Below are 16042 nucleotides of genomic sequence, written 5' to 3' on the forward strand. Positions count from 1 at the left end.
AGAGCCCGAGTCTCAGGTATACAGCATAATGATTTGACATACATATATTGTGAAATGATCACCACAGTATGTTTTGCTAACATCCATCATCTCATAGAGATAACCAAAAAAAATGTTTTTCCTTGTGATGAGAGAACTCTTAGGATCCACTCTTCACAGTTTGTCTATATCATACAGCAGCATCTATAGTTGTCATGGTGTAGATTACATCCCTAGTACTTATTCATCTTACAACTGGAAATTCATACTTTTTGACCACCTTCATCCAATCCCCCCTCCCCCAACCCCAGCCTCCAGTAACCACAAATCTGGTCTTTTTCTATGAGTTTTTTAGTGAATTTTTAAAATTCTACATATAAGATCATACAGTGTTTGTCTTTCTCCGGCTGGCTTATTTCACTTAGCGTAATGCCCTCAAGGCCCAAACATGTTGTCACAAATGGCAGGGTTTCCTCCTTTTTAACAGATAAGGTTCCATTGTATATATTCCACAACTTCTTTATCCATCTATCCATTGGACACTTAGGTTGTTTGTGTCTTTGCTGTTGTGGATGATGCTGTAGTGAACATGGGGGTGCAGAGATCTCTTCCACAGTGTTTTTGTTTCCTTTGGATATGTTCCCAGGTGTAGAGTTGCTGGGCTATATGACTCTTCTATTTTGAATTTTCTGAGGGACCTCCATACTGTTTTCAAGAGTGGCTGCACCAATTTACATTCCTTCCAACAGTGCATGAGGGCTCCCCTTCTCCACATCCTCGCAGCATTTGTTATCCTTGTCTTTTTTTTTTTCTTTTTTTTAAAAGATTTTATTTATTTATTTGACAGAGAGAGGCACAGCGAGAGAGGGAACACAAGCAGGGGGAGTGGGAGAGGGAGAAGCAGGCTTCCGGTCGAGCAGGGAGCCAGATGCAGGGCTCGATCCCAGGACCCTGAGATCATGACCTGAGCCGAAGGCAGACGCTTAACGACTGAGCCACCCAGGCGCCCCTATCCTTGTCTTTTCGATGCTCACCATTCTGACTGGTGTGAGGTGATCTCTCATTGCAGTTTGATTTGCATTTCCCTGATGATGAGTGATGTTGAGCATTTCTTTTTCATATACCCATTGGCCACTTGTGTATCTTCTTTGAAAAAATGTCTATTCAGATGCTTTGCCTATTTTTATTTTTTTTCTATTGAGTTGTAGTGCTTTATACATTTTGGATTTAAAGCCCTTATCAGCTATATGGTTTGCAAATACTTTTTCCTATTCTACAGGTTGTCTTTTCATTTTGTTCACTTCTTTTGCTTAGTTTGACATCATCCTACTAGTCTATTTCTGATTATGTTGCTTGTGCTTTAGCCAAAAAATCCTTGCTAAGACCCATGTCAAGGAGCTTTTTTTCCTGTTTTCTTCTAGCAGTTTTATAAAAGGTTTCTCATCTTACATTTAAATTTTTAAACAATTTCGAGATAATGCGAATGGTGTAAGATAGGGGTTTAGTTTCATTTTTTTATGTGTGAATGTCCAATTCTCCCAACACCACTTATTGAGGAGACTATCTTCTCTCCATTGAACACTCCTGGCTTCCTTGTCAAGTACTGACTGTACACATGGGTTTATTTCTGGGCTCTCGATTCTGTTCCATTGGTCTTTGTGTCTGTTTTTTTTTTGTTTTTTTTTTTTTAAGATTTTATTTATTTATTTGAGACAGAGAGAGAGAGAGCACATGAGAGGGGGGAGGGTCAGAGGGAGAAGAAGCAGGCTCCCCGCCGAGCAGGGACCCCGATGCGGGACTCGATCCCGGGACTCCAGGATCATGACCCGAGCCGAAGGCAGTCGCCCAACCGACTGAGCCACCCAGGCGCCCGGTCTTTGTGTCTCTTTACCATGCTGTTACGCTTTTTATACTGTGTAGCACAGATTCAAGTCAGGAAGTAAAATGCCTCCTGCTTAGTTCTTTCTCAGGATTGCTTTGGCTATTTGGGGTCTTTTGTAGTTCCATATAAATTTTAGAGCTGTTTTTTCTACCTGTTAAAAATGCCACTGGAATCTTATAGGGATTGCATCAAATCTATAAATGGCTCTTGGTAGTACTGACATCTTAACAATATTAAATTTTCCAATCCATGAATGTAGGTTACCTTTCCATTTATATTTGTCGTCTTCAATTTCTTTCCATCATGTCTTGAAGTCCTCTGAGTAGAGATCTTTTACTTCTTGGCTAAATTTATTCCTAAGCATTTTATTGTTTTGATGGTATTGTAAATGGGATCATTTTCTTTAATTCTTTTCCTGATAATTCATTGTTAGTGTATAGAAACCCTATTGATTTTTGTATGCTAATTTTATATCTTGCAACTTTCCTGGATTCATTGATTAGACCTATCAGTTTTTTGGTGGAGTATTCAGGAATTCCTACATATAAAATCATGTCATCTGCAAATAGAGACAATTTTACCTCTTCCTTTCCAATTATGATATTTTTAATTTCTTTTTCTTGCCTAATTGCTCTGGCTAGGACCTTCCAGTACTATACGGAATAAAAGTGGTGAGAGTGGATCCTTCTCTTGTTCCTGATCTGAGAGGAAGATTTTTCAGTCTTTCACTATTGAGTGTGATGTTAACTGAGGGCTTGTAATATATAGCTTTTATTTTTTTTTTTTAAAGATTTTATTTATTTGAGAGACAGAGCACAAGCAGGGGGAGGGGCAGAGTGAGAGTGAGAGGGACAAGCAGACTCCCTGCCAAGTGGGGAGCCCGACGCGGGGCTCAATCCCAGGACCCTGAGATCATGACCTGAGCTGAAGTCAGACACCAACCAACTGAGCGACCCAGGCACCCCATATATAGCCTTTATTATGTTGAGGTACATTCCTTCTGTACCTAATTTGTTAAGGGTTTTTTTTTTTTAATCATGAATGGATACTGAATTTTGTCAAATGCTTTTTCTGTGTTTACAGAGATGATCATATAGTTTTTTCTTTCATTCTATTAATGTGATGTATCACATTGATTTGCATATGTTGAACCATCCTTGTATGCTAGGGATAAATCCCAGTTGAACTTGGTGAATGATCCCTTTAATATGTTGATTTTGGTGTATTAGTACTTTATTGAATATTTTTGCTCCTATATTCAAAAGGGATACTGGCCCGTAGTTTTCTTTTCTGGTAGTGTCCTTTTCTGGCTTTGGCATCAGCGTAATGCTGACCTCGTAAAATGAATTTGGGGGTTTCCCTCCTCTTCAGTTTTGGGAAGAGTTAGAGAAGGATTTGCATTAATTTTTCAAATGTTTGATAAAGTTCAACAGTGAAACTATCTGGTCTTGGGCTTTTCTCTGCTGGGAGATTTTTGGTTACTAATTCAACCTTACTAGTAATTGGTCTGTTCAGATTTTCTATTTCTTCTTGGTTCAGTCTTGGTAGGTTGTACGTTCCTAAGAATTTCTCCATTTTTTCTAGGTTATCCAGTTTGTTGGTGTTTTATTGTTCCTAGTAGCCTCTTATGACCTTTATATTTCTGTGGTATTAATCATAATGTTTGTTTTCGTTTATAATGTTGTTGATTTGATTTTTTTCCTTGGTTAGTCTAGCTAAAGGTATCAATATTTTTTTCAAAGAATCTTAGTTTTGTTAATATTTTCTATTTTCCTGTTCTCTATTTTGTGTATTTCTGCTCTAATCTTTATTTCCATCCTTCTGCAACTTTTGGATCTAGTTTCTTTTTCTAGTTCCCTAAGGCAGAGTTAAGTTAGTTTATTTGAATTCTTTCTTGTTTCTTTTTTTTTTTTTTTTAAAGATTTTATTTTATTTATTTGACAGAGAGAGAGAGAGACAGCTAGAGAGGGAACACAAGCAGGGGGAGTGGGAGAGGGAGAAGCAGGCTCCCGGCCGAGCAGAGAGCCGAATGCGGGGCTCGATCCCAGGACCCTGGGATCATGACCTGAGCCGAAGGCAGACGCTTAACGACTGAGCCACCCAGGCGCCCCTCTTTCTTGTTTCTTAATGGAGATGTCTATTGCTATGAACTTCTTAGAACCACTTTTGCTGCAACCTGTAAGCTTTGGTATATTGTGTTTCTATTTTCATTTGTATCAAGATACTTTTATTTTTTTATTATGTTCAATTAGCCAACATATAGTACGTCATTAGTTTTTGATGTACTGTTCAACGATTCATTAGCTGCATATAACACCCAGTGCTCATCACAACACATGCCCTCCTTAATGCCCATCACCCAGTTACCCTGTCCCCTCACCCCCCCTTCTGTAACCCTCAGTTTGTTTCTTGATACTTTTAAATGTCCCCCTTTAATCTTTGACCCGTTGGTTGTTCAGGAGAGTGTTAATTTCCACGTGTTTGTGAATTTTCCAGTTTTCCTCCTGTTACTGATTTCTAGTTTTATACCATTGTGGTCAGAGAAGATACTTGATAGGATTTCAATCTTGAATTTGCTAAGACTTGCTTTGTAGTCTAACACATGGTCTATGCTAGAAAATGTTCCACGTGTGCTTGAGAAGAATGTGTATTCTGTTGTCAGAATGTTCTGTATATGTCTGTTAGGTCCATTTGTTCTATAGCATTGATCAGATCTGCTGTTTCCTTAATGATTATCTGTCTGGATGACCTATCCATTGTTGAGAGTGGGGTATTAAAGTCTCCAACTATTATTATATTGCTTATTTCTCCTTTTTGCTCTGTTTTTGCTTTATTTATTTAGGTACCCTGAAGTTGGCTGCATAAATATAAATGTATCTTCTTGATGGACTGACTTCTTTATCATTATATAATGATCTTGTCTCTTTTTACCATTTTTAGTTTAAAGTCTGTGCTGTCTGGGGATGCCTGGGTGGCTCAGTCAGTTAAGCGTCTGCCTTCGGCTCAGGTCATGATCTCAGGGTCCTGGGATCGAGTCCCAGATCAGGCTCCTTGCTCAGCGGGGAGTCTGCTTCTCCCTCTCCCTCTGCCCTTCCCCTGCCCACTCACTCTCTCAAATAAAATCTTAAAAAAAAAATAAAGTATGTGTTGTCTGATATTAGTTACCCCTGCCTTTTTTAAAATTACCATTTGCTTGAAATATCTTTTCCACCCCTTCACTCTCAGTCTGTGTCTTTAAGGTTAAGTGAGTTCTCATAGGCAGCTTATTGTTGGATCTTGTCTTTTTATCCATTCAGCTATTCTATGCCTTTGATTGGAGAATTCAATCTTAATTTACACTTAAATTATTGATAGGTAAGGAATTAACTACTGCTCTTTTTTTAATCGTTTTTTTTTTTTTTTAAGATTTTATTTATTTATTTGAGAGAGAGAGAGCTCATGAGAGGGGGGAGGGTCAGAGGGAGAAGCAGACTCCCTGTTGAGCAGGGAGCCCGATGCGGGACTCGATCCCGGGACTCCAGGATCATGACCTGAGCCGAAGGCAGTCGCTTAACCAACTGAGCCACCCAGGCGCCCTTTTTAATTGTTTTCTGATTGTTTTGTAGAGCTACTGCTCCTTTTTATCCTGCTGTGTTTTTTCATGTTTTGATGCCTTTGGTATCAGTATGCTGACTTCTAAAATTCATATTCTTTCATGTTATTACTACAGATTTCTTCCCCTTGTGGTTACCATAAGGATTATATAAAATGTCTTAGAATTGTAACACCCTATTTTAAGCTGATAAGTTCATTAGAATTCTTAAATTTTACACTTCTCCCCCTCAAGTTTTAGGTTACTGATGTTACCATTTACACATTTTTTTATATTCTGTAACTAATAACAGATTATTATAATTAGTTATTTTTATTATGTTTTTAAACTTTTGAACGAGAGTTACAAGTGAATTATGCACCACCATTATATTACAGAATTTATGTATTTACTATTACCAGTGAGTTTTACACTACCTTCTTATGTTTTTATGATGTTAATCAGTATCCTTTAACTTCTACTTAAAGCACTCTTAAGTATTTCCTGTAAGGCAGGTTTAGTGGTGATGAACTCCTTCTTTTGTTTTTTCAGAAAAGTACCTCTTCTCCTTCATTTCTGAAGGACAACTTTGCTGGGTAGAATTCTTGGTTGACAGTTTTTTCTTTCAATATTTGAATAGTTCATTTCATTCTCTCTTGGCCTAAAAAGTTTCTGTTGAAAAACCAGTCAGTAGTCATATAGGGGGGTTCCCTTATATGTAACTTCTCTCTTCTCCGTTACTTTCAAAATTCTGTGACTTTTGAGGATTATAATGTGCTTCAATGTAGCCCCCCCCCCCCCCCCCCCCGTGGGTTCAACCTATTTGGGGTCTTTACGGCTTCATGGATCTGGATGTCCTTTTCTCTCCTTAGGTTTGGGAAGTTTTCAGCCATTACTTATTGCTTTAAATATACTTTCTATCTCTTTTTCTCCTCCTGGAATTTCTATAATGGGAATATCGTTTCTTTTGATTGTGTTCCATAAGTCCTGTAGGCCTTCCTCACCTTTTTTTTTATTTTTGCTCCTCTGACTGGGTAATGTCAAATGCCCTGTCTTCTGGGTCTCTGATTCTTTCTTCTGCATAATCCAGTCTGCTTTTAAATCTTACTATTGAATTCTTCGGTTTGTTCATTGTATTTTTCAGCTCTAGGATTTCTGTTTTTGGGTTTTTTGATGGCTTCTTTGTTGAACTTCTTGTTTTGTTCTTGCATGGTTTTCCTAATTTTGTGTAGTTGTGTATCCTTGTAGTTCACTAAACTTCTTCAAGAGGATTGTTCTGAATTCTTCAACAGTTCATAGATCTCCATTTCTTTAGGGTCACCTATTACAGCTTTATTAGTTTCCTTTGGTGGTGTCATGTTTACTTGCTTTTCATGATCCTTGATTCCTTGCTTTGGTATCTATGCATTTGAGCAAGTGGTATCCTCTTTCAGATTTTACAGGTTTGCATTAGCAGAGACAGTTGCTCACGCATCAGCTCAGTTTGGGTTTCTGGATGTGTCTGGTGGTACTTTCTTAGGCAGGTAGCGCTTGTTGTTAGGTCTGTTTTGTGGCAAGGCTACTGCTTGAGCTCTGAGGTTGGAGGAGGAAGGGTGCTGCTGGCTGAGAGCAGTTTTAAGTAGGACTGACGGCTTGCTTCCCTGCCCAAGTGCGGCTACAGGATAGGCTTCATGTTGCCTGGGTATTCTTGTCAGGTTGAGTAGTATACTCAGCTGTAGATGAGGCTACGAATTAGCGTCCCTACTCTGGCAGGGCAGCAGGACAGGGCCCATGGCCTGCATGGCTTGTTGTTCGGGTACCTGAATCAGGCAAGTGTGTGAAATGAACTCCCTGGCCACAGACAGGTTACTGGTTTTGCTCTGCAGACAGGGAAAGTCCTAGGCTGTCCTCTCTGTTCAAGTGCAGGGCTGTTGGGTGGGCTAAAGACTATCCAGCAATGAGGTGAGGTGGGGTGGAGGTGGTGGGGGGGAAGTACTGTTATGAATTAGTTTCCTTGGCTGAGTGGAGAGGGAAAACTGCTCCGAGGCTGATAATGCTCTTTGTTTGGGGTCTTGACTCAAGCCAACCCATGCGCCCACAGTCCCTGGCTAAACAGGGCGACTGGCTTTGCTCTGTAGGCTATCAGCTCTGCCTACCAGCCTGCTGAAATGTTGCAGGGCTATACAGCTTTGCAGATGTTCTGGCCAGGCTTTCTGGCTGAGCAGTGGAAGCCTCCATACGTGGAACTGGCTGCCATACTTTCTGCTTAAGTGGTGATGGATTATGCAGCTTCCAGGTGTTCTTGCCTTTCTGCTCAGATGCCATAAGCCAGGCTATGACTCAGCTCTCCTGTCTGGGCAGTGGGCACTAACCAGGCTCCAGGGCTGGCACAGCTCTTCATTTGAGGCCATTAATCAGGCTGACCTGTACCCTATGGAGTTTCCTGGTCAGATTTCACCACCAACTTGGTTCTGTAGGTGAGCAAAGATGCTGTTTGGGGCTGCCACTTGGGTGCTGCAGGTAGGAACTCAGTCTGCCAAGATCTCAGTGCTGTTGCGAGCCCCTCCCCCTTCTGTCACAATCAAATTCCCAGTGGTTGAGCCCCCACATTCCCTAGCAATTCCCATGGGGTAAGACTGGAGTGGGGGCCCCCAAGAAGTGACCCACAATGCTGGGGAGCTGGATGTCTACCCTGGACTCTCTGTTCCCACTGGAGGAACCACAGGCTCAGGGGAAGCCTCAGTTTGGTGCTGTGGCAGCCTGGGAGTGGAGAGGGGAGTGTGGTCAGCATGTAGCCGTTCCTCTTACCCTTCCAGTGCTGTTTTGTTCTCTGTGGTGAAGGGGGTGCTTCAGCTTCACCCCTGTAGTCTAGGATTCTCTCAGTGGTGTCTTGTCCATGAATAGTTGTTGGTTCTTTTTTTGGAGAGGGAGTGAAGCCAGGCAATGGCCCATGTCCCCATTGTGGTGATGTCACTTCTCCTGGAGTTGACTCCCAAGAGCGTGATCTTACCAAGTTGTCACAGTCTGTTAGGACAGCTGTTCCTCCAGTGTGGGCCCTGCATGTCCATCTCTCAAGCTTGATACTGTTGACTATATCCTTATACAGTTGATTTGTCTTTCTCAGGAGTCTCATTCACTTTTTTAAAAATTGAAGTATAATTAACACACAGTGTTAGTTTCAGGTGTACAATATAACAATCTTACACATTGCTCTGTTCATCAAGATAAGTGTATGCTTTTCTTTAAGATTTTATTTATTTATTTGAGAGAGACAGAGCACAAGTGGGGTGAGGGGCAGAGGGAGAAACAGACTCCTTGCTGAACAGGGAGCCTGACGTGGGCCTTGGTCCCAGGACCCTGGGACCATGACCTGAGCTGAAGGCAGATACTTAACTGGCTGAGCCACCCAGGTGCCCCAAGATAAATGTACTCTTGAACCCCTTTTTAATTTCACCCATCCCCCCCATTCACCTCTGTGGCAATCACCAGTTCACTGTATTTAAAAGTTTGTCTTTTTTTTCTTACTTTGTTTCTTAAATTCCACATATGAGTGAAATCATATAGTATTTGTCTCTGACAGACTTCATTTAACATTATACACTTTAGGTCCACCTATGCTGTTGCAAATGGCAAGATCTCATTCTTTTTTATGGCTGAGTAATATTCCACTGTATGCATACATGTGTATAAATACGTACATACATATATACACACACATGTGTATACATATATATACATAAACACACAGACCTTCATCCATTCATCTATGGATAGACACTTGGGTTGCTTCCATGTTTGGCTATTGTAAATAATGCTGCAATAAACATGGGGGTGCATGTATCTTTCCAAATTAGTGTTTTCATTTTCTTTGGATAAATACCCAGTAGTGGAACTAATGGATCATATGGTAATTTTAACTTTTTGAGGAGCCTCCATCCCATTTTCCACAGTGGCTGTACCAATTTGCATTCAGTGCAGCAACAGTACACATGGGTTCCTTTTCCTCCACATCCTTGCCAACACTTATTTCTTGTTTTTGACTTGAGCCATTCTGACAGATGTGATATCTCATTGTGGTTTTTATTTGCATTTCTCATAAGTGATGTTCATCTTTTTATGTGTCTGTTGGCCATCTGTATGTCTTCTTTGGACAAATGCGTATTCAGGTCCTCTGCCCATTTATTAATAGGATTATTTGGGTTTGGTGATAGGTTTTTTATATATTTTGGATATTAATCCCTATCAGATATATCATATCCAAACATCTTTTCCAATTCTGTAGGTTGTCTTTTTGTCTTGTTGATGGTTTCCTTCACTGTGCAAGGGCTTTTTATTTTGATGTAGTCCCAATAGCTTTATTTTGCTTTTGTTTGCCTCAGGAGACACATCTAGAAAAATGCCACTAGGGCCAATGTCAGAAACTACTGCCTATGTTCTCTTCTAGAAGTTTTCTGGTTAGGTCTTCAATCCATTTTATTTTTGTGTATGATGTAAGATGGTCTTTAAAGATGCTCAAGTTAAAAACAAAACCCTTATTTGGTGCCTCATATTCCTTCTAATATGATCCCTTTTCCTGCTAAAATTCTATCTGCTGCCTCCACTTCCCCAACTCCCAGGTCATTACTCAGCCCGGTCCACACCGGCTTCCAGTTTCATCCCTCTCCTTTGGCTGGGGTCATCCAATGCCACTGGGCTCTTCCTATTAAAAAAGGGCCAGGTGTGTTGAGTTAAAAAGTAAAATATCACACGACCACTTGGACCTTAAAAGCAAAACCAATACAACAAAAAGCCCCACCAAATATGAGTTCCTCTATTCTAAATAATCCTGAGAGAAAAAGAAAATTACATTTCTGAGAATACTTAGAAAAGTGAAATAATAGAAACATTCCCTATGAGACATGGTCAAAACTATAGCCTGAGAAAATGTATAGTGTTAAATGTTTTCACTATTAAACAAGAAAACATGGTAACTTCAACATTTGGCCCAAAAGGGTAGAAGGGAGGAGTAATGAAATACAAGGAGAGCAGGAGGAAGGCATTGACAAAAATATAAACTCATAAATTATACATAAAACAAAAATACTAAAGTTACTAAAATTGATCATTCTGAAAGCTGGTTCTTTATGTGAGAAGATAGACACCCCTAACCTAGTGTAGTCAGGATGAGAGTTATAGAACACATACCATCTCACTTGGAAGGAAAAAATCCTCACAGACAAGATTTTTTTTTTTAAGTGTAGTGAAAGGATGCTATATACATCTCTAAGCTAATACATATGAAAAATTTGAAATTATTTTCTAGGAAGATATTAATAACAAAAATAGACTCAGAAAAATACAGAAAACCTGAATAATCATGGGGCAAAAACCATCAAAAAGTTGCTCTCCTAAATTTAATTTTATGAGCAAAAAACTTAAAAGACAGTACCAATAAGAATTGTTCTTACATGCTTATTTTTAAAACTCCAAGCATAAAAAAAAAAGCTCATTTAACAAAATCAGTATAACCAAGACCTGAAAACGTGACGAAGATCAAAACAAAACAAAACCCTGTTTCTCCCCTGGGAAAGGGGAGGGGGTTGCATAAAAACCACCTGAGCAGGGAGATCACTGCTGAATTCCCAGAGCCTAAACCATGCTAAGTTAATGAAATCTAAACAATACTAATTCAAAAGTTCCTTTTAGTCCACAGATTCTTTCTTCCGCTTGATCCATTCTGTGGTTGATGCTCTACTGCATTTTCATCTCATGCACTTTATTTCTCAGCTCCACAATTTTTTTTGATTTCCATCTACAAACTTTCGTTCGTAGGTTGTTTTCCTGATTTCATGGAATTGTGTGTGTGCTTGTAGCTCCCTGCGTGTCCTTCAAATGGCTACTTTGAATGCTCAGGTCAGTCACAGACCTCTCTCTATACCTTTGGGGCTGGTTACCGGAAGATTATTGTGCTGTTGCCGTGGTGTCATGTTTCTTAGATGGTTTGTGTTCCTTGAAGTCTTGTGTTGCTATCTTTGCCCCTGAAGTCTCCACTAACAAAACCTTCCTTCGGCGTTGCTAGGGATTCTGAAGCTTTCTCAGACCACCTGAGGATACACCTGTTCAACATTTCTTGGTCCCTTTTGTGGCAGAATTCTTAAGCCCATGCACCTTCTCTCGATCCTGTGATATACCAGGCTGAGTGCTGGCAGCCTCCCTTTTGCTTTCCCAAGGTGGGTGCTAAAACTCAAGTTTGTGGTCTCTCCCTGGCCCACATGCTGTGAGGGCTCACTCCCACTAATGTTACATGGGTGAGGGGCATCAGGTGTTGTGGGGCGGCTGGTACCAATGACCTACTTTCTCTCCTTGTGCATTTGCTCTTCTTGGACATTTCATATAAATGGAATTGTGTCCATTGTATCTGTCTTTCACTTGTAATTACTTTGGGATTCATTCATGCTATAACAGGTCTTAGTATTTTGTTCCTTTGCATAGCTGAGTAGTGTTCCATTGTATGAATAAACCACATTTTATCTCTTCATCAGTTGGGATGGACAGCCGGGCTGTTTCCACTTTGGGCTATCACGAATAGTGAAAACTGGTGTCAAGGCATGGTGGACATATTTTCACTTTTCTTGGATAGATACCTAGCAGTGGAATTGTTGTGTGATATAACTAGCCAGGCTGTTTCCCTAATTGGCCATACCATTCTATCTCTGCCATCAGTAATGTATGAGAAGATCTGGTCTTTCCATGTCCTGGCCAACACTTAGTGGTGTGTTTAAATTTTTTTTATTGGGTTGTCTCATTGAGTTATTTATGTAACCTGGATACAAGTCATTATTTATCTGATATATTTGGCAGATATTTTTTCCTGGTGCATAATCTTTTATAATAATTTGCTTTGGCAAACATGGCTTGTGGGAAAACCACTATTAAATCATCTAACCTTCATACCACCTCTGTGACATGGGTCCTCCATGGTTCCCTTTTTGCAGAAGAGGAAACCAAGGCACAGATATTCACTTGTAGGTCGCAGAGCTAGTAAGTGGCAGAGCTGAGCCTTGACTCTAACTTGTTTGGCTCATGTCTGTGCTCTTAACTACTGCACTCTGCTACTTCTGAAGCAGAGGCTGGGCCTGCCCGGTGACATGGTGCCCAGAGCCTGGAAGAGGGTCAACAATCCCGGTGAGTTGTTCTTCATCAGTTACTTCCATGCACAACATTCTCTCAAGGCTAGGCCCGCCACGGGTTATACTGATGTTCTAGAACCTAGGAACTCATGTGGGAAGTGCCGATGAAGGCTTCCCTCAGTCTTTGTAAAATCGGGCATTGGTATCAAGGTTCTTCCTATTAGTGTTCCACTCTGTGCTCGCCACAGTGGCTCCTGGGACAGGAAGGTGGACTATTCACAGCACCTGACCTTTCCATCGTCCCCATCCCCACACTCCTCACCCATCCCTGCCCTCACACAGCAGAGTAGCCCACGCTAGAGACAGTCTAAAAACACTTGTTGTCTTGAGAGATCTCAGCGCTTACTGGTATTACAGAACAGTCCAAAGCATTATCTTCCCAGAATCAGCTATTTAAACATATTCCACAGTGGCTATCTGTTGGACCTAGTAGATGTGAAGCAGCTCTCACCAATTAAGAGTTAGTTAAAAATCCTCTTTCATGGGGCGCCTGGGTGGCTCAGACAGTTGAACGTCTGACTCCTGGTTTTGGCTCAGGTCATGATCTCAGGGTTGGGAGATCGAGTCCCACATGGAGCTCTGTGCTCAGTGCAGAGTCGGCTTGAGATTCTCTCCCTCTCCCCTTCCCCCCACTTGCACTCTCTAAATCTTTTTAAAAAATCTTCTTACATTATTTTCTTAATGAAAACTGCCTTTAAAGACAATGCATGCAAAAACCAAGGGTTTTTTCCCCTGTGAAACATGGAAGATGCAAATTTTCCATAGTTTTAATTTTAGAAAACCAAAATACTTATCCATTTAGAAAAAAAATACCAGGAGACTCAACATGTTGACAATCGTAGCTCCGGTCTACTGACACTTGCCTTGTTCCAGGTAGTCAGTGAAGCACTTTGTGGTTACCTTACCCCTCCCAAGCCTGGGGGGAAGCACAGCATCATCCCCTCTCACAGGGGATGAGGATGCTCAGGCATCATGGGAAGTGGCAGAACTGGAATTGTATTCATGCTCATTTTAAACTTTCTTCCAGAGAGAAAAGAAAAATCCAAGGACGAACAAAAGGAGAAACTTGCTGTGTGGGTCACAAGTATGTATATCTTTTTCATGAATATACTGTTCCCTGCACATAAACGTGAAGAAATCCTCAAGGAGAAAATAAGGGAGGACAGGCTGCATCACGCGGCCATGGCCCACCAGAGGAAACTCGAAAACAATGAGTTGGAGGCAAGGTAACCTTACAGAACCTCTCAGCTCCTCTCCTCCATCTTTCCTTCCCATCTCTGGGGACCAAATGCTTTCATTAAAAGTATACAAATTCCTAAAGGAGGCAGCTCCTCCGAGAACCTGGAATTGCCAGAAGGATCCTGCCTGTGACCACCGGTTCTCTCAGGTGGTGAGAACATCTGGGCCCCAAAGCGCACACAGAGAGGCGAGGCCCCGCAGCAGCTGAGCGGCCCCAGCGCTAGGCGACCGGGTTCAGTTCCCAACCCCGCCCCTTGACAGGTGGGTGGCCCTGGGCAAGGACCACTCACCGTGCTTTGGTGTCCCCATCTGTAAGTGCAGATAATCCCCCATCAGGCTGTCGTGAGGATTTAGTGAGCTGATGCTGTAGAGTGTCCGGAACAGTGCCTGGCACACGGTGAGCACCCACTACCTGCCGCTCGCCCACCTTTCTAGAACCATGGTCGAGAACTGTGCAGTCACATCTGGCCAGAGTGCTAAAGCCTGCTCTTTGCAAAGCACACGTCGAGCCTGTTGGTCTGTTGAAGAAAGCATTAAACTATACTTACGGGCAAAGACCACAAGAATATTTTAAAAGGCCACTTACTAGCTGTTAAGTTGCTACAGAGGAAAATGGTTCAAAAATCACTTTAGATACATGAGAATTTTCTTCTGGACTGTCTAGACATGGCATCACTTTATATTTCAGGCAAAGTGAGGACAATTTACAGTTCTGCTTACAAAAACTACTGAAATCTAGGTATGGCCTACTAGGCATAAACATAATACAGCATAAAACTGGTTTTGAAATTGCAAAGAAAAATCAAAGGTACCTTCCTGTGTTTGCTTCCTGTGTTAGGCTGAACACCTTGAGAGAGGAAGAGGCCAGAAGACCAGACTATGATGTCGACATCACTGTGCTCAAGGAACCGGCGGATGCCCCATCCTCAAGTTTCACACTGAGCCCCCCTAAAGAGGACACGGCAGTGTCCCAATCCAGCAAGCCCGTCATAAGTAAGAAAAAGAAAAAGTAGAGGTTACTGGGTTTGGAAACGAGCCCCAAGAACAAGCAGATGTAAAAGGAGCTTACAATGGAAGCATGGTAACACATTTCCTGACCAATAAAATTGTGTCTTACTTCTTGTCATAGTGTCTTTGAAATACCACTGCCTGGGCCACTGCATTTCATGTTTCTTATGTGGCTGAATCACAGAAATGCCTGCATTTTGAAAACGGAGCTGAATAATTTAAAAATATATATATATTGAAGGCACATGCATTTAATACCCGTGTGCTATTTCCAAAGTACAGTATTGGAGATGAAGTTTAGAATCTGATAAAACTCATCAGAAGACCGTTGGTGGTGGACAGATTTATTCAAACATTTCTTCAGGGCTCCCTGCCAGAGCCTGGACCACCTCCCGTGCCCGTCACCACCCTGTATCCAAATTGTACCTGTCCTCACGTGCTGCCTTGTATCCACTCCTTCCCTGCTCCCACCAGTCCCCCAGCACCGCGAAAACTGCAGGGACAAAAGGCGAAGACGGAAAGGCTGAGGAATAGGTGTGCAGCCGGCAGTAAGTGAAACTTTAAGTCTGTGTTAGAAAATGTTATGCTAATTTGTGTTAAATTTAAGGGTAACCACCAAAAGCATGAAAATACAACCTACAGCTTCCAAACTAGTGGAAGGAAGGAAACGATCATCCAACATGAAGCTGGGGAAAGGGAAAACGACAAAGAAAAAGGCTGGAAACCGAAATCACCAAAGATGGTGGGAAAAGTGCCAATACACCTCACCATCGTGAGCAGGTTCAACTCCCCTCTTCCTCCACCCAAGCCCCCAGATAATTAGACTGAGTTCAAAATCGAAATTCACTTCACTGTTACTCTTTACAAGGGAAACCTCTTAAAACCAAAGGATGAAAGTAAAATACGAAAAAAGATGTACCAGGAAAATCTAATCGAGATAACTAGAATCGTAAGCAATATTAGAAAGAGCAGAATTTAGAGGCGCCAGGGTGACTCAGGTCATGGTCTCAGGGCCGTGAGATCAAGCCCGCTGTCAGAATCTGTGCTCAGTGTGGAGCCTGCTTGGGATTCTCTCTCTCCTCCTGCCCCTCCACCCCTTGCCTGTTCATTCTCTCTAAAAAAAATAAAGAACAATATAAAGCAAACAACTGAACAGGGATAAACCCAGAAATACTGATAAAAGGACCAACCCCCTCAAAAGATGCATTATTCATA

The 16042-nt window shown here is 41.5% G+C and overlaps 1 protein-coding gene across 4 annotated transcripts in view; it reads left to right on the forward strand.

Moving 5' to 3' along the window:
* RSPH10B (radial spoke head 10 homolog B) overlaps nucleotides 1-14945 on the forward strand; it is a 51779-nt gene extending 36834 nt beyond the window's left edge. For all 4 annotated transcript variants that reach the window (XM_036123573.2, XM_078074318.1, XM_036123575.2 and 1 more), the window contains 2 exons: nucleotides 13608-13806; nucleotides 14658-14945. In XM_036123573.2, the coding sequence (XP_035979466.2) occupies nucleotides 13608-13806; nucleotides 14658-14832 (374 nt within the window). In that variant the 3' untranslated portion in view covers nucleotides 14833-14945. The remainder of the gene's footprint in view (nucleotides 1-13607; nucleotides 13807-14657) is intronic.
* The last annotated feature ends 1097 nt before the right edge of the window (nucleotides 14946-16042 follow it).

This window comes from Halichoerus grypus, chromosome 6 (assembly GCF_964656455.1).
Source record: "Halichoerus grypus chromosome 6, mHalGry1.hap1.1, whole genome shotgun sequence".
Classification (NCBI taxonomy): Eukaryota; Metazoa; Chordata; class Mammalia; order Carnivora; family Phocidae; genus Halichoerus; species Halichoerus grypus.